At 41.9% G+C, this 19,415-nt stretch overlaps 1 protein-coding gene and 1 long non-coding RNA gene across 3 annotated transcripts in view; one reads left to right on the top strand and one right to left on the bottom strand.

The window, feature by feature from the left end:
- MYH15 (myosin heavy chain 15) overlaps window positions 1-19,415 on the bottom strand; it is a 121,868-nt gene that overhangs the window by 46,383 nt on the left and 56,070 nt on the right. For both annotated transcript variants that reach the window (XM_070454937.1, XM_070454938.1), the window contains exons 16-20: window positions 15,527-15,769; window positions 14,310-14,486; window positions 12,490-12,635; window positions 8,709-8,799; window positions 6,059-6,448 (exon numbers count right to left, since the gene is read on the bottom strand). In XM_070454937.1, coding sequence (XP_070311038.1) covers window positions 6,059-6,448; window positions 8,709-8,799; window positions 12,490-12,635; window positions 14,310-14,486; window positions 15,527-15,769 — 1,047 coding nt within the window. The remainder of the gene's footprint in view (window positions 1-6,058; window positions 6,449-8,708; window positions 8,800-12,489; window positions 12,636-14,309; window positions 14,487-15,526; window positions 15,770-19,415) is intronic.
- LOC139031037 (uncharacterized) lies at window positions 3,519-6,476 on the top strand. The gene is made up of 4 exons (XR_011483450.1): window positions 3,519-4,019; window positions 5,033-5,167; window positions 5,700-5,957; window positions 6,305-6,476. It is a non-coding gene; the product is annotated as an uncharacterized lncRNA (long non-coding RNA).

Here is a 19,415-nt window from a genome sequence, read left to right as displayed (position 1 = left end):
TTGAACTGCAAAAACAACTGGACCCTCCCAGTCACTAAGGTTGCAGGCTCATGATGACCCTGTTGGGTTATTATTTCAATCCCAAATGCCACCTTCTCAGAATTGGTAGTTCATGTTTAAAGAAAATGATATGCTAAGTGACCTATGCACTTTTACCTGGTTTAAGTAACCAATCTAACCATCAAATTTTTGCCACACTCTGAAATCTAATGCCAATGTCTTTGAAATACAATATTTTTAGGACCAAGAACTTCCAAATGTAAGATGATGCTGGCCTCTATACTTAGCTGTAATTTTCATTCTTATTATTAATATGGTCAGAAATCATAACATGGCACTGGGGGTACTTCACAGTTCTGTGGATTTTACATTTCTGTTCTTGTGTTTTGTTCTTTATGTGTATTAAATCTCAGTCCATGTGAGATTTTTGTCTCTATCAAGAAACAGTGCTATGGAAAAAGGAGGAGAGATGTAGGGGAAGGGATAGCAAGAGAGAAGGAGAGATGAGATAACTTTGACAAAGAAAGGATCACATCAGTGGCATTTCAAGAAAATGGTGAAAACTGTGAAATCTGGTGGTAAGTCTAATAGTTTTCAATGTTAAACTAATTTTGATGGTATAGCAATGGCCAAGGAGGAGAAACATCTCCAGGATGATGCCAGGTTTGGTCCTTTGGGAAAGTTCTGAGTCAGCAAAGACTTTGGAGCTCTCCAGTTGGAGCTTTCGCTGTGATAAAGATAGTTCTCTGTAAACTTACTCTATTTTACAGTTAGAAATGACTATTCTAACTTTTTTATGGAAGACTCCTAAATTACATCTTATATCCCCAAGGCCAAATACAGTGCTTGACACAAAATAGGAAACACAAATTACTATAAACCTTAGTGAGAGGTTGGCCAACAGACCCACTAAAGTTTACTTAGAGGTCACATTCAAGCTTTCCCTATAAACCTCAACCCCCAAATTGGTTTTTTTAACTGGGTTGGTATATTACCCACTGATTAGCAAACAAGGGGAGAGGCCATTTGGAGACTGACAAGAAATATCAGTAACTCTACTCACAGATATTCCATAGCACACCCACGCCAGGTGGTGGATATGAAAGCAGACCTGGCAGAGAGTCAATGATCAGCTTTCTGTACATCACGAAGGTTAGAACAATGATGCTAAATGCCAGGCACACTCAATCACCCACAATCTCCACTCATCACTAGAAGCTATAGCAAAAACACAGGCAACAATTTTTAAACAGTCTGTAATTTCAAATATTTTGATTGTTGAATATGTTTTCTTTACTACTTCTGAAAGTAATTCGACAGTCAAAGTTGGCACACTCATTTTCCTCACAGTATTCCTCCAGAACTCAGATTGCCTCTGTTTTATAAACAAGGAAATGGTCAGGGAGGCTAGATACCTTGCCCAAATTCACACGGCTAGTATGTGTTGGGTATAGGATTTGAACTGGTACAAGAAAAGAAAAAGTCAGACACTAGATTCCTAAGCATCTGTTATGTAAAGTAATAACAAAGGAAATATTAAGGATTAATTGACCTAACATTCTAGTTGATTGAAATTGTCATGAATCCTGTGTGAAATTGGATTCCAGATCCAATTGATGGATCCTGGGAGAAACTGAATAAAAATATGACTATGTGAGCCATTTTTGTTTTATGTTCTCTCCAACAACAAATGACCCATGAGTTGGGTCAGGAGGAAGACAGCCAGACATGAGAAATGCCACTTCTGCTTATGACCAGGAGTGTGCTAATGCACACCATTTGCTGAGTGAGGGTGAAAGAACACAGATCTCCATAAGAGAGCTTAGTCATCGTTGTGGGAATGGCAAGCAAAGGAGCCAGAGAATCCCCTGGTTTCAAGAGAAGCCTGTATGGTTAAGCCCTGCATGGCTGGGCACACCCGCAGAGTAGGCAGCCACTGGGCAGGCATAAGACATTCGCCCTCGGGCACAGCCTGAAACGGTAGATATCCATGGGCACTGTTAACATTGGTATTGTGTTTTCAATTGAAAAAGCGTTTTCACAAGCAGGATCTGCAAAGGCAATGTGATTGTTTATCTAAAGGTGGCCTGGACAGCGGCATGCCATTCAAAGGGTGGTACCCTCAAAAGTACTTCACGTTTCAGCCTAAAGATAGACACTGAATTTTGATACCAAGAAGGAAGAGGTTAATGGAATAATGCACATTTATTCTGAAGCTGGTTCTTAAAATGACGCATAAAAATGCTGCCTCCTACAAATTCAGGAACCAATGGGAATTCAAAATAATCAAGATAACTGTGAGACTGCCTATAACTTCTAAATTGCCCTGGGCCTCTCTGTCAGCCTAATATGCTTTCAAAAATGCTTCGGTTTCCACTGTACCACTGAGTATTGGCATTTCTGGCATTATAATTCAGGAAAAGATGAAGTAAACAATTCAAGATAAAGTTCAGCATAATGTGTATGCCTATGCGAGTGAACAGAATCAATTTATCCCACCAAGAAATACGTAAGGCAGCAACAGAATGCCAGCACCCACAGACATACACAGGATTGGGGTTGAGGCCCATCTCCGCCATATAATTTTTGTGACCCTGGACAAATGATTAAATCTATGAGCCACAGAAATCCCAAGAGGCATAAGTAAAGAAAACTGATGCTAGTAACTGAGTGTACAGATTATGGAAAGCACTTAGTAAACATGAGTAAAAAAGACCTAGTTTCTACCTTAGAGATGTCTTCTACTGAAGCCAACTGAAAAGATTACAATGCAGCAATACAAAGGGGATGCCAAAAGTGCTACAAGAATTCAGAAAAGAATTCAGGTGAAATTTTAATACGGGAAGTTGAACTTGAGCACTCCAGAGAGACAGTTTAGTTTGGAAAAGGCACATTGGTGGGAAAATGGATATTTGATGGAAGGCAGGCATTCTAGCATGGTTGAAGTAGAGGGTCCAGGAAACAAAGTTCTAGAATCTAAAAACGGCAGGAGGAGTAGAGTCAGATCATGGGCTATCGGGTATTTTAAAGGGCCGAAGTGTGGAGTTCACTCTGAAGCAGGGACATGATCCCACAGAGCCATGCATCTCTCAAAATATTCATATGGGTACTATTTAAAACAGACTGGAAAAAAAGATCATTTAGAAAACACTGCAATAATCCAGTTAACAGATAATGAAATTCTTACATATGAGTGGGAATGGAATGAAAAATTAGAAGACAGTACAAAATTGACCTTCTGTAAGAACTGATTGAAAAGCTAAGAACAGAGAGGAAACAAACAGTTCTAGGCTGAGAGTCCGGGTGATGGAAGGAACAGGGTCTGGTGGCAAAAATATCCATCGGAATCATAAGTCTGATTTTAGACATGCTAATTTGAGGAAAGAGAGACATTACTGATCTTTGCAAGAACCAATTAAGAAACTACTTTTAAGATGTACGCTTAGTTACTCAGTCAGCCTCATGGACTGTAGCCCACCAGGCTCCTCTATCCAGGGAATTCTCCAAGGCAAGATACTGGAGTGGGTTGCCTTGCCCTCCTCCAGGGGATCTTCCTGCAGGGGTGGAATCCAGGTCTCCTGCACTGCAGGCAGTTCTTATTGTCTGAGCTACCAGGGAAGCCCAATCGGGGAAAAAAGACACTGCAGGGGTTACAGGAGTGAGGAGGTAGTGGGGTATACACTGGCTTCTGGGAGCTAGTTTCCAAAGAAGGCACGCAACGAGCCACACTCTCCAGTATCCGCACCCACGTGCAGACCCTCTCCCGTGACTTATCACTGTTGGGAGTCTCACAGAATCACTCCACCGTCTTGCAAGCCAACCTCACAAGAGTCTCTGCGGCTTCCGGTCTCTTGGAATACTTGCTTTTCGTGCCCTGAATCGCCATGTAAGAAGTCCAACTCCTCTGTGACTACCACGCTTTGAGGAAAGCCAAGCTAGCTACATGGAGAGGTCACAAGGAAAGGGACATTTCCAAACAGCGCTCAGCTGTCTGCTACCCCAGCCGGAGAGCCAGACAGGTGAGTGATGATAGCTACCCCAGCCCGAGAGCCAGACAGGTGAGTGATAGCCTTCAGATGATTGGAGTCTCAACCACCATCTGCGCTAAGCCTGTCAAGCCCTAGAACCAGGAGAGAAAATAATCAATTATTGTTTTAACTTCAAGTTTTTGGGGGTGATTTGTTACATATCAATAGATAAATAGAGCATTACTCTCTGGTCAAGGAGTCAGATGAAGACAGACATGGACAGGCTTTGCTTTTCTCTCAAAATACTACCCCTAGTATGGAAAAGTCTGTTTGTTTTTTAATAATGTGAATAATGGTTATGTGGAAGAATATTTTATTCTTTGGAGCAAGAATAAAAGAAATGGCTGAGTAAATATCTTGTCAGGTAAAGAGAGAAGTTATAATGAATGGTCTTAATCTTATCAGTTAAGTGTTACCATTTAGTAAAAGGATGGATTCAGGAAGGCAGAGTTGGAGTCTGAGGAAATTTTTTTGTTTCTCTTTAAAAATAAAACAAGTTAGAAGAATAAAAAACTTCTAAGCAGCAGTGAAATTCCAGAGGAAGTTGTAAGTATAAAATTCATACATAATTAGTATGGATTTATGGTGAATCCATCAATGGTCTTATGATTTTACGACTTGCTACTAAAATGTATAGCAACAGGATCTCTTTCCTGAGGATGAATGAGAGGCAAAGAGTAAGGTCTTCTAGTGCTCACTTGGACGGATAAAGGAAGGTAAAGCCTACAACGGCAAGGAGTGAGGATGTTTTCATTGCTGAGTTGAAGACAGAATCCAAACAAAATGCAGCATACAGAAGAGACAGAGGAAGCGAGGTCCGAAGTCCTCACTGGATTTATATTTTCTGATAATTGAAGGTGGGATGGCAGGGACAGTGGCGAGAAAGAAACAGCAGGAAAGGCAGGGTAGTGTGTTTCTTTCTATTCAATGTGGCATTTAAAGGAAATTAACGCTAAACATGTCAGGAGTCAGTCAGTGTCTCTGAAGAGATTCTACATTTTTAGGATTGCCACCCTTAAAGATCAAGCTACATTGCTGGTGCGTCCTCCCAGACGGCTACAGACTGCTCACAGGAGGAACCTGGCACCAGTTATTTTCCCTGCGCGGCCTCAATCAAGGCTCCTCTCAACTGCCAGAAGGTAAGGAGGCTCTTACCTGTGATCTGATACCAGTCATTCGAGATGAGAGCTGGCAGAGCCGAGATTAATGGGCTCGGTGAAGAAAGAACATGTGAAAACTCTCCTAGTGTTGGCTTATTAAAGAGATGCCAGAGGACGCAGAGGAGAAAAAGTTCTTGGCTTCCCCCAAAGCTGTTGGTTCCACTGTTTGTTCGGATGGACTTAAAGTTCCAGAGCGCCCCCCTTGGAGTGCTCCCAACGCAAAGCCACCCTTCAGGAGGGACGCACCACTGATGAATCTGCTTGCAGGGCAGGAGCGGACAAGGAGACAGAGGGCAGACCGCAGTCACAGGCAGGGAGGAGAGGGCGGGATGGGCTGCGAGAGCAGCAGTGGCATATATGCGCGGCGGTGTGTGAGAGCGACAGCTGGGGCAGGCGGCTGTACGGACGGGGGCTTTAGCCCAGCGCCCTCTGAGGACCCGGCGGACTGAGATGGGGTGGGAGGGGGAGGCGACACGTGTACTTAGAGCCGATTCTGGTTCTTGCACGGCAGAGGCCAGCACAAGTTTGTAAAGCACTTATCCTCCAACTGAAAAGAGAGACAGACAGACCACGCACAAGTTAGCGGCATCCCTGGTGCAGCCTACTCACTGTGTCATCGCCAGAAGGACCCACAAGCAGCACAGACCAGAATTCCAACAAGGTCAGAAGCCACTGTCGGGCTACCTTCAAGGGATGGTCATGGGGCTTCAGCAATGCCTGAGATTAGACCTGATCTAGCCAACTGAAGATCTCCAGCTTCCCTCAGCAGGTACTTTGAGTCACCAGTGTCCTTTAACTTTCTCTCCCTCCCTCTCCTCTGCCTACTTCCATGTCCTAAATCCTCAAGGAGGGCTTGGAAATGTTCTTTACCTTAGCTCTGGTCATCTGTTCAACGTGGGTCAGGAGATCGTTCACCTCGAGCTGCAGGTCACTCTTGTCTTTTTCCAGCGTCTGCTTGACCTGCTGTAAACTGTCTACCTGGCTCTCCAGCTCAGCCAGGCTATCCGCGTGTCTCTTCTTCAGAGAGGCGGAGGTTGCCTCAAAGTGCAGGGTGGCCTCTTCCAGGTCTCGGCGGAGCTTCTGGAATTTTGTCTCTTGTTTCTTTGTTATCTCCAGCTGCGCCGAGCTGACGCCTCCCGCCTCCTCCAGCCTCTCGTTCGCGTCTTCCAGCTCCCGGACGAGGTCAGCTCTCTCCCTCTCCACCCTGGCTCGAGTGGTCGTTTCGGTTTCCAGTGCTTCTTTCAAAAGTTGTATCTGAGTCTGCAGCAATAAATAACTTTAACTTTCACTAAGCACTTGTAGCATATTTTATATTCAAGAGCTCTACTGTATTTTTTTTCTCACTACTAAGCAAAACAAAATACTTCTGGTCCTCATTTATAGCTAAAGAAGACAGAATACAGAGAAATTAAGTAATTTGCTCCAAAGCAGTACCGAGACCAGAATTAAAATTTGTAATTCCTCCCAATTTCCCAGACCATGGTGATGAGCAACCTCATTAGATTATATACATGAAGAGGACATTTTAATAAAGAGCACTTTGCAAAGAACTAGAAAATCTTTCATATAACAAGGAAACACTTTAAGGAGAGCTTATAAAAAAATAACATGATGAATTTTATATACAATACCTCATTTATCTTAAATTTATTTACCTGAAAACCTTAACTATTGCCAACCTGGGCAAAAATCTCATCAATGAACTAAATATCCCTGAGTTCAAGCAGCTAACTCATAAGAAGCAGCATCAATTTAATTTTATACAAACTCTGACAAACTTCGTTACTTGGTTTTTTAGTCTGAAGGTGATTTCAAGTAGCAGGAAAGTTGAGGTAACAAATTAAAATTGGTGGAGGAATGGGACTATTAATTGGGATAGTAACCTGATATTATTAGAAGCAGAATTACAAGACAAAGAATAGCAGTGATAAGAATTCTCAGAGCCCAAAAGTCTTTTGGTATAAGGCAAATAGCTCTACCAATCTTGAAAGCATCATTGTGGGACAGGACAGTGAAACTGATGATGGTCATTAATATCACCTTAAATAATTAGGCATAGGTTAGGGCAGAAGAAAAAAGGAATGACTTCTATTTTAGAATATACTTTTCTTTCCATTAAGTAAGAGTATGATTGCCCTAAGGAAGCTAATTTCTAGACCAAACCAAATAAGTAAGGCTATCTAATCTGTAGATGAGTTGTGACAGAGAAGGTGCTAAAAAATTTATGATTTCCACACCCAAGTAAACGTGATCCCCTTACAATTAGTTATCTTGAGATACAATACCTTCATTCCAAACAATACTCTAACCGGATCAAACATTTCTGAAACATTTCCTCAGAAACAATCTTTGGGGCATTATTTTAAATCATCAGGGTAAGAAAGTTTATATTTTGGATAAATTGAACATTTTTTTTGATCAGCTATCATTTGAAGAGAAGTCTGGTAAATATGATAGACAATTGCTTGAAGATTAATATTGTCTGAAAGTACATCCATAAAGCAGGGAGACTGGCCGTATTTAACTCAAATGTCTCAGAAAGTAATAATCAGGAAAAAATTCCAAAATTATTTTGAGTAATAGTTACATTAATAACTATTTAGCTCCAAAGGAAAAGAACCCATCTCCATGTATATGTGAGGAGTTATATGTTTCAAATTACTTTATAATGTGGAGAAGTCTCTTGAAAATCCCTCAAGAGATCAAACCAGTCAATCCTAAAGGAAATCAACCCTGAATATTCATCAGAAGGACTGATGCTGAAGCCAAAGCTCAAATACTTCGGCCAAAGGACTGAAGCAAAGAGCTGATTCAATTGACAGCAGGAAGAGAAGGGGGCAACAGAAGATGAGATGGTTGGATAGCGGCATCAACTTCCTTTGAGTTTGAGCAAACTCCAGAAGACAGTGAAGGACAGGGAGGCCTGGGGTGCTGTAGTCCATGGGGTCACAAAGAGTTGGACAGGACTCAGCAACTGAACAACAAAATGTGGTAATATAGTATAAAACAGTCACATAGTCTAATAGCTACCCATTATCAAATAACATTTTGAGGCTACAAGTAGCTACAAAAGTTTTCAACATCTCTGCCTTATAATCACAAAGACTAATCATCATAAAAAATTAAGTTGTTAATACTGAATGCTTACCATGGGTCAGGCACTGAGCTTATCACTTAAATGTAGTTACATTTTAGTTCAAAGGTTGTCAGGAGGATTAAGGAGTAAAACTATAGATGTCCTGGGTTTTAGTACAATGCCTAGTTTATGTCAAACATTCAACATATTAGCTATTTATTTTTATTATCTTCATGATAAGGAAATCTAAGCTTACACAGTAATACTCCCCAGAGTCACCAGCCTGTAGAATGCCAGGTTACCTTCTCAACCACCGTCCTTTTCTGCCTCTATCGATAGCTGGCTAGGGTTGTGGCTACCTTGGCAGCACATTTGTCACTGAAGCACCAGTCATCAACCGGGGACTGAACTACAGATGCACACAGGTATTTGATAAGTGATCACCTGGAACTCTTTAACCGTCTTCTGAAGCTGAGCCACCAGGTTTTTCTCATTCTCCACCTTTGAACTCATCTGATTCATTTCTAATTCTTTCCTGTTAGGGAAACAGTTGTCAAATGAAATTGCTCAGGGTAATAACATTTTGTTTAAATAGTCTTCGAATTATTGTAATAATATATGAAGCCATTCATTGTAAAAATTCAACTATTACGTCCTCTTGGCGATTATACCCAGCCTCCGTTCCTTCCCTAGAGGTAACCACCATAATCAATTTGATGTGGCTCCTTCTGGACATTTTTCTAAGTACTGACATATGTTTGTGCTTATGTATCAGTAGAAATGGTTTCATTTTCCTTACTGTGAGTGGGATAACATTATATACATTCATATTTATAACTGCACGCTTTAATATTTATTTTGTCTGTTTGACGGTGCTGAATCTTCGTTGTGGCACTAGGAATCTTTGTTGCAGGACAACTCCCCAGCTGTGGGCCACAGGCCCCAGAGCTCACAGGATCGGCAGCTGTATTCCAGGCTTGGTGCTCTGTGGCATTTGGGTCTCATTCCCCAACGAGGGACTGAGTCCACATCGCTTGGGTTGCAAGGCAGATTCGCAGCCACTGAACCACCTGGGAAGTCCGTGTACCACGTTTTTTACCCAATAACACACAGAGATTTTTCCGCTTTGGCCTGCCTGCACATAGATTTGTTGTTTCCTCGCTAAGTCGTGTCTGACTCTCTCGCAACCCCGAAGACTACAGCTGGCCAGGCTCCTCCTCCCGAGGTTATTTCTCCACGTGGGCTTTCCCAGGCAAGCAAACTGGGGTAGGTTGCCATTTCCCTCTCCAGGGGGTCTTCCTGACTCAGGGATCAAGCCCATGTCTCCTGCTTGGCAGTTAGATTCTTTACCACTGAGGCGCCAGGGAAGCCCACACGTAGATTACTTCACTTAGAAATAAACTGCAAAATGCTAGTCTATGACGTAGATATTATGTGGTTCTCTTATCCATTTCCCTACTAATAAGCACTGAGTTTTCCCCCTAAATTTTACTTTTAGAAATAATGCTATTCATATGTGTGCGCCCTTGTGTACACGCAAGTGCTTCTAGAGTGGATACTGAGCAGGGAACTTCTGCGTCAGTTATAGGTCTGTATCTAAAAACTTATAACTTTGGCCTCCAATAGCAGTGGGAGGTTATTCCTCTACACTCAGATTTAATATTAGCACACTTCCCACGTGTCCTTGTTTTATTATGAATGTCCTTGTTTACAAGTGACGACAGCATGTTATCAACTATGAGGATTTTAAAATGGGCAATAGAACAAATGACCTGCTCACTTGTGTCCTTTGTCCATTTTTCTGTTAGGTTGTTCATCTAATTAGTGAATTACAGGTTCTCCTTTAATATTCTTGATATTTATTTTTTTATATCTGCTTCAGATTTGTTCCAATTTCACTTATGTTGACTTTTGCCACTAAATGTTTAAAATGTTGATGTATTAACGTCAAGTTTATCAACATAGCCCTTTTATGCCTTTGGATGGGATTTGTCCAGACTCAGGAACTCTGGCCTGCCAATATCCTAAGCTTTACCACCCATATTGTCTTTTAATTGTGTGTTGTTTTTTTTAACTGAAGAACATTTGACATGAGATCTACCCTCTCAACAAATATTCAAGTGTGCAATACAATATGAACTATAGGCAGAACATCACACAGAACTCTAGGACCCAGTCACTTTGCCTAATGGAAGCTTTAGAACCACTGGACAGCAACTCTGCATTTCCCCTGCCTCCCAGGCCCTGGCAGCCACCATTCTCCTCTCTGTTTCTAGCAGTCTGACTGTTTTTAGATGACTCCTATGTCCCTTGGACTGCAAGGAGATCCAACCAGTCCATCCTAAAGGACATCAGTCCTGGGTGTTCATTGGAAGGACTGATGCTGAAGCTGAAACTCCAATACTTTGGCCACCTGATGGGAAAAACTGACTCATTGGAAAAGACCCTGATGCTGGGAAAGATTGAGGGCAGGAGGAGAAGGGGACGACAGAGGATGAGATGGTTGGATGGCATCACCGACTCGATGGACATGAGTTTGAGTAAACTCTGGGAGTTGGTGATGGACAGGGGGGCCTGACGTGCTGCGGTCCATGGGGTCGCAAAGAGTCGGACACGACTGAGCGACTGAACTGAACTGACCTGATAAATGGAATCATGCAGCATTTGTCCTTCTGTGGCTGACATTTAATTTAGCATAAAGTCCTTCAGGTTTATCCCTGTTGTCACATAGGGCAGGAATTCCTTTAAAAAGTGGCTGAATAATAATCCATTAAATGTATACATCACATTTTCTTTATTCATTCATTCATTCAATGGGCATTTAGGCTGTTTCTACATCTTGGCTATTGTGAATAATGCTGCATCTTCTAATGATTTTATAGCTTAATTTTTGCATCTAACTCTTTAATGCAACTGGATTTTGTGTGTGTGAATAGCATGAGGAAGAAATTTAACTTTTATCTCCTAAGATGAATAGCTAATAATCTTGGCACTATTTACTTAGTATTCTATCCTCTCATCACCATTTTAAAATGCCACATTTTCATATATTAAGTTTTCATATATACACAGGTCCATTTAAAGAAAAGGTTGTATAATAAATTCATAATTTCTTCAAAACACAGGTTTCTAAAATGCCAGAGCTCTTTGACCTGTGGCCTACAAGGACATGGAGTGTCATTTCACTTTGCCAAACTGAAACACAATCTTCAAAATTAAATGCTGAAGGAACTCGATCATCATTTTGCCTTTCACTGTTCCACTACATTCATAGGGTTACTTATTTCATCTTTTCCAAACACCTATCAAGTTCGGTAACTTATTGATAAGACTATTAATCCAGTCTGACCACAAGCGTGCATCATGGAAACTCGTGTATATAGATGGGAAAACCAGAAGCTCATAGCTGCTCTCTGATTCCATTCTTCACTCTGGGTGCCAACAGCCAGTGTGTGCTGCACTTCAGACAGGCCTTATCTTACTCTTAGATTTCACTGCTTCCATTTCTTATTTGATCTATTTCAAATAACTTGAAAATCCCTAGTGGTTAGAAGAAAGTCTAGCTAAACAGAGGGAGACAAAAGGGACAAGGTAAGAAAATCTGTTTCACTGAATAATGAAATTCAACGGAGAGGGCCATCCTGCCCTGAGCTCCTTGGGAATCTGCGTGAACTGAAGGTCTAGCCATTTTGATCATGCTTTTAATTTTAAAGTTTAATGCTTAAAAAGTAAATTACTAGACCGAAAATGTTGTACAAATGTCTAATGAAGTTACATCTGGCATATAAGTTTTGTTTTGTTTTTAAAAATGATCAGAGGGTATATGGGACTTCACATTAGACTTTATTTTTTATTTATTTTTTAACTTTAGGCCGTTGATCTCATGAGTAAAAGAAGTGAGCCACTTTTATTTTTTGACTTGTAACTTCAAATTCTAATTTGCATCTGCTATGTCTTACACCTTTCATTCACATCTGCTAGTCAAGACTTTTCAATTACTTTCTTGTAGGTTATTATATCATTATAAAAAGAAGAGTAATCTCATAAAGTCTAGCAAAAAAAAAAAAAAACAAACCCTCAACTTCCTAGGCTTGCTATGCTTTTTATCCTCCCTTGCAGGTCTTGAGGTATCTGGCCCCAGGGTCACTGGGATGGGTACGGTGAGAGAACTGTCTCCTTCAGTGTAAAGCCTCCCAGCATCTCAGCCGGCGGAACGGTGGCTCACCTCCTCAGCTTCTCCGCCAGCTGCAGCTGCCCGCTCTCCAGGTCCTCCACGCGCTCCTGGGTCAGCTTTAACTCGCCCTCCACTCTGCACTTTTCCTTCTCACAGGTCATTCTCGCTTTGCTCTCCTGCTCAAGGGCACCTTCCAGCTGACAAAAGGAGACGTTATTGAGCCCAACATATAGCTTAAGTTTATACTTTACAGATGTGTCCATTAACCACTCACCTTCTGGAAAGAGAAAAATATAAGCAGAGTCTATAAACGATGCCCAGTTATGTAGCTATTTTAAAATAAATGTCGCACACATCAGTGGGATTACAAAAGAATCTGGAAGTCAGGGACAAAGGAAATCTTTAGAGATTAAGGAATACGTGCTCTAGAATACAGAAAAAAACAAATAATAAATGCCTAGTGAGACCCTGTTTGACAGCTTTCCAGTTATGGGAAGCTCACTTCTTCACATGGCAGCTCATTTCATGGGTGGATAAGTCCATTTTCTCAGGAGTACTTCTTCCTAAGAAGCCCAAATAGTCTATGTAAATTCATCCCACAAATCTAGGCTCTGCTCCCTGGAGCAACACCAAGCAAATCTGTCTCCACGTGACCATTCATGAATATTAGGCAGCTGTCCTGAGTCTCTCAACTCAGCATCACTGACCATTTCAAACGCATCTCACACAACATAATTTCCATACTTTCCTTCACCACCCTGGTACCCTCTCTGGTCCACAGCCTTATGTCATCTTCTGGTACCTCCAGCAAGGTGACCAGAATACTACAGTTCTGTCCACATTAGTGCTGCTGACAATGATACTGAGGTCAGTTTAGCAGGAGGCAAAATAATAGTTACAATATGGCTATTTTTATATTAACTTTGCCACAATAGAAGCTCAATAGAAGCTCTTTCCTGTAAGCAGAGAAAGATATAAAAGTCAAGTAGGGAGAAGGGAGAATTTCTGAAGGTGTGTGCAAAACCCAAAAATAAACGAACTCTAGGAGAGAACAAGTGTGTGAAAATACATGTGTGAGAGTGTGTGTGTTGTGTGCACACAACCAACAAATTCCCATATTAAGGCTTTGTAAGATATATATCCATGGAAGTAGGAAGAGAAGTGAGACAGCTAATGGGTCACAGAGGAGAATTGATAGAGAGGCATGAGGAAAAAGAAGCAGATAATCAAAAAAAAAACCTAACCACACTTGTCAGCAATTTTATAAAGGTTAAGCTTTGGGGACTAATAAAATAGTGAATGCATACACTCTTGTCTGCTGGGGAGGGCACAGGAAGAGTGATGAACCTACCCACTGAGACTGGTCTGAAACATCTTTATTTCACAGAGTTTTGGAAGCAGAACAGAAGCACCGTCTCCAGAATCTTACAAGTATATCCCGATAGTGTTGGTAGAACACAGCTTGCGGCTTACATATCTTTCTTCTATAACAAACCTCAGCGCGCTGCTGGAGACAGGGGGCCTTTGAGCTATCCTTCAGTGCCAGCGTCAGACAGAGAACCGGCGCATTTGCGGGGCAAAACACCAGCTTCTGTGGGGGAGTCAGTCCTGGAGAGTGCTCCCGCCTCACAATTCATCTCAGGATTCTCCCACTGCCCAGGGTTCTTATGAAAGTTTCACTTAACAACAGACAGAACACATACTGGGCCTCTCTTCCACTGTAGCAGTTCCCCTCTATTTCTAAATAATGAGGGAAATGAACCATGCTACTAAGTTTTCGTGAAGATGTCAAGATAAATTAGCTAAGCAGAAAGTGAGGGTTTCCATAGGTGTAGACAGGCAGCTAACTAGGCAGCCGTATCACTACTGACCTCGTTCACCCGCTGCTCCAGAGTCAGCGTGGCCTTGCTCAGGGCGTGGAGTTTCTCCTCCTCACTGTGCAGGTCCTCCAGGGTCTGCTGGTGGGTCTCCTGTGCGGCCCTGGCTGCCCGATGCAGTTTGCTCACATCCTCGTTGAGAGACTCCACCTCCTCAGTCAGGCTCTTGACCTGCCGGGAGAAGACAACGGCGCCATGAGAACCGACCGCTCCTGGAAGCAGGGGCATAAACCTGAAGGGCCACCTCCTCTCCTTTCTAGGACCAAAAATCTCATGACATATCCACTGTCGTAAGGAGTCACATGGAGCCAAATTTCTGTTGGATGTTTTAAAACTCTAAAGTCACATTTTCTTTTACACACAGACACGAATGATCTGTTATCTCTCGGAGTCAGGGAATGGGGTGTTCCGGTTAATCAAATACTATCAGCATGGGTCCACAGACGGCCAGTCTTCAGTGTCATGCTATTGCATAACAAGAACACCCCTAAAGGTAACTTAGCTTTCTTTTGAGTATTCAGGGCACACATTAATCTTGTTGTGCCTCAAGATCCTAAGAAAGTGGCAGTTAGAGAAGAGGTCCAGCTGATAAAATAGGCAAAAATGGAAGCCATTTATATCAGGCCCATGTGCTTTTTATGAAAGGGACTGATGTACAAGAGTTGCTACTTAATCATCTGCCAAAATTACAGTATTATTCTGGAAGCTTTTTTCAATCAAACGTTTGATACAGATTCCTTAGCTAACTTCAGTCTATATACAGATACACAAGTTGAAAACCTCAAAGAAAATGAAAAAAAGTTTTAGCTGGAATTAAAATGACATCTCAAGGTCAAACTCCAAATCAACAACCAAGGTGGGTACCAAGATGCATACCAAACCACCTTTCAGTAAGCTGCATCCTGCTCCCTCTCCTTTCGAAAAAGAATTCTTAGAGGCCCAGTGAAACCATTTTATTCTTTCTATCAGATTTCAGATGCAATAAGATCAGAACGAATGAAAATATTTCACTTGGGAGATTAAGTGGGGTCCCATAAATTCAAGCTGGAAATTTGAATTAGGTCCTCATTCGATGCCAGTTCTGACTTCCAGGGCTATAAAATTGCAGACCACTATGTTCATTAATTTAAACAAAGCAAGCCTGGTTTCACAGCCTGATTGGGACGTGGAATTCAGGCCTCTAGACCTTCCTGACATCATAGAAAAAGTACCTTGAGCTCTGTAGCACGCTTCTCCTTCTGTGACTTCGCCAATAGTGTTTCCAGGTCATCGATTTCTTTCTTCAACTCAGAACATTCATCTTCAAGTTTCTGCCCCCTGGCAGTCAGCTTGGAATTTATCTCCTCTTCTTCCTCCACCCGCGCAGACAGCGCCTTGACACTGGCCTCCAGCTGGATCTTGGATTTAATCAGCGACTCGCACTGCTCTTCAACATTTGCCAGAGTCTCTCGCTCCTGCCATGATGAGGAGAAAATTGTTGCCAACAGCTGGAAGTAATTTATCAGCCAGGAGAAATGCTGCTTAACACATAGCAAAGAGATAATTGCCTGCCCTCTGTCCAGCACTTTCACCTACCTTTCCTAAGCAGTTGAAATAATATTCCCAGTTCCCCAATCCTATTGTTGAGAAGTGGTGGAGTTGCTTGTGTTTGGAGGTGCTTTCAATCTTTCAGGCCATTCAGTAGATTAGATTACCTCTTCTAAAGCACTTAATAGAATCCTAGTGGCCTAAAGGAGCTAACATGCCTCCAAAAATCAGCAGTGTGCTGATTAAATCACAGCTACTGGAAGCATCCCTGTGGGCATATAGTTTGAGGGTGGTACCTGCTCAGAATACAGTCTTTGAGGAAAGCTCTGTCCCCTCAGACAATAGAATATTTATCATATTATTATAAGGGTCCCGATGCACTTTAGTATATAAACATCTTCTAATAAACAGAGCTGGGCTGTATATTATTCATAGGTTGAATTTAGAATTCATGAGGTTACTTGCATGTCACTAACTAGATTTCACTATTATTTCCAACTAAAATCTTTTTCTCGATGGTTCTGCCAGCAGTAAATTCCACAAGTTATACACAGAGAGTGAAAAATCCTCCTTCCTTTTATCTTTTCAAATGTACTGCCTCCAATCCTTGCTGAGTGGTCCACAGTTTCGGATGGACTACGTCATGAAGGGGCTGAGTCCTTTTGCTACAAAAACACCTTTTGTCACTTTGAACTCCTCTCATTTGTCTCCATTTAGAGGCTAAATGAAACCTCTTCTCTGAGCAAGTTCTTAATTACTGTAGGTCTCGCTGAGACATAACTTCACTCATATCTCTATCTTCCATCTCTAGACCTCATCCATTCTCTGCAATTTCGGTAACTTATTACCTAACTAGTTACTTGGCATAAATTGTTGCATCTACTTAGACCAAGAGCAGAAAAAAAACAAAACTCCAGGCTACTGTTTTCTGGCTAACTCTCATCCTATCTGTCCAACACGTGGGGCTCAAGGAGGCACAGATGGGAGACGTATAGCACAGTGAATCTCCAACATCACTGAAGTCTGAGAGAAGGGGTGAGCTAAAAACAAAAATATGGAAGCAAAAGGATTCATGCAAATCAGAGAAGCTCCAGTGCTTGAGCAGCAAAGGGGACATCTGATCTCAGTTCACCCCAGTCGACAAGCAGAACAGCTGTTTGTTCTCTTCCATTCAGCATGTGTATAGGACCTGTCACCATCACCAAATGAAGAGGACATTCCAATCGCCCATCATCGATCCCTTCATTAAACATGACAGCGAGTCTGCAGCCAGCCGAGCAGTGGTGTGACGGTTTAACAGCAGGGACATCCTTGCCCCTGCAGTAGTTATTTTCTCACATACTTGCAGTGCTAATTGAAATGGGTTCACTCAGTTTTGAGTTAGTGAGTGATTTTAAAAGAATCTTTGTTTCCTTGGTTTGTACTGTATTGAGCTGTGTTTCTTAAAAATCAACAATGATAAAACATTTCATAGCCAATTCAGCTTTTTCAATTAATTATAATTTGAACCCATCTCAACCTTCCTGGATTTGCCCTGGAATTGGCTTCATGTATTTCCTGTGCTCTTTGATCATATATCCCAGACTTTTACCCTCTGCTCCCTTCAAAAGTCGGATCTTTTTCTATCCCTACATCAGCCTAAGCAGCACTGGCCACTCTCTTTGTTGAGAGGAAGAATGATGAAAACTAGGAGGCCGGGTCTTACTCAAACCTGTCTTTCTCTTATTCAAACCTGCCTTTCTCCTAAGCCAGACAAAATATGACATTATAAGCTGTGATTTTCACAGTATGGATCTTAATGTAGGTTTGAGTGGGGCCCAGGAATTTGTAGTTCTAACAAGAATCCCAGGTGAGGCTGATAAACAATAAAGTTCTAGAACCACTGTTATGATAAATATGTATCAGAAGTGTGAGTCTGAGTGTAAATTCTCATATAAAATATGGCCTAGTGAAACATCAATGGGTAGCATGGCCCCAAAAGAAAAGAATAGCCTGGAGGGTGGGATGTTTCGAGAGAACAGCATCGAAACATGTACATTATCAAGGGTGAAACAGATCACCAGCCCAGGTTGGGTACATGAGACAAGTGCTCGGGCCTGGTGCACTGGGAAGACCCAGAGGGATCGGGCGGAGAGGGAGCTGGGAGGGGGGATCAGGATGGGGAATACATGTAAATCCATGGCTGATTCATGTCAGTGTATGGCAAAAACCACTACAATATTGTAAAGTAATTAGCCTCCAACTAATAAAAATAAATGGAAAAAAAAAAGAATAGCCTGGGTTAGTCAAAAATTACTAAATTTTCTCTGTTTTCAGAGAAAAGTGCAAACAGCAAGAAAAACTTCTATTTATATAGATGTACTTGAACCCAGTATTTTTTTTAACTTAGTACTGTTCTAAGTGGGGTGGAGAATACAATAAAGATGGATAATTTCATACCTGCCTTTGGAATGTCAGGGATAACAGTGGTCTGGGTAGCTAGAGAAAGGGAATATTAATAAAAGGGAATGAATAATGGCACTTCAATTTGAGTCTGAATTTGGCAAGGAGGAGTTCATGATCTGAGCCACAGTCAGCTCCTGGTCTCGTTTTTGCTGATTGTATAGAGCTTCTCCATCTTTGGCTGAAAAGAATATAATCAATCTGACTTCAGTATTGGCCATCTGGTGATGTCCATGTGTAGAGTCTTCTCTTGTGTTGTTGGAAGAGGGTGTTACTATGACCAGTGTGTTCTCTTGGCAAAACTCTGTTAGCCTTTGCCCTGCCTCATTCTGTGCTCCAAGGCCAAATTTGCCTGTTACTCTAGGTATTTCTTGACTTCCTCCTTTTACATTCCGGTCCCCTATAGTGAAGAGGACATTTTTTTGGGTGTTAGTTCTAAAAGGTTTTGTAGGTCTTCACATTCAACTTCGGCTTCTTCAGCATTACTGGTTGAAGCATAAACTTAGATTACTGTGATATTGAATGGTTTGCCTTGGAAATGAACAGAGATCATTCTGTCACTTATGAGATTGCATCCAAGTATTGCATTTCACGGAGAAGGCAATGGCACCCCACTTCAGTGCTCTTGCCTGGAAAATCCCATGGACGGAGGGGCCTGGTGGCTGCAGTCCATGGGGTCACTAAGAGCCGGACATGACTGAGCAACTTCACTTTCACTTTTCATTTTCATGCATTGGAGAAGGAAATGGCAACCCACTCCAGTGTTCTTGCCTGGAGAATCCCAGGGACGGGAAGCCTGGTGGGCTGCTGTCTACGGGGTTTCACAGAGTCAGACACGACTGAAGTGACTTAGCAGCAGCAGCATTGCATTTCAGACTTTTCTGTTGAATATGGTGACTACTCCATTTCTTCTAAGGGATTCTTGCCCACAGTAGTAGATATAATGGTCATCAAGTTAAATTCACCCATTCCAGTCCATTTTAGTTTGCTGATTCCTAAAATGTTGATGTTCACTCTTGCCATATCCTATTTGACCACTTGCAATTTGCCCTGATTCACGGACCTAACATTCCGGTTCACTATGCAACATTGCTCTTCACACCATCAGACTTCACTTCCATCACCAGCACA

The sequence above is a fragment of the Odocoileus virginianus genome, chromosome 25 (assembly GCF_023699985.2).
Source record: "Odocoileus virginianus isolate 20LAN1187 ecotype Illinois chromosome 25, Ovbor_1.2, whole genome shotgun sequence".
NCBI classification, from domain to species: domain Eukaryota; kingdom Metazoa; phylum Chordata; class Mammalia; order Artiodactyla; family Cervidae; genus Odocoileus; species Odocoileus virginianus.
This window is presented reverse-complemented; position numbering and strand designations above follow the sequence as displayed.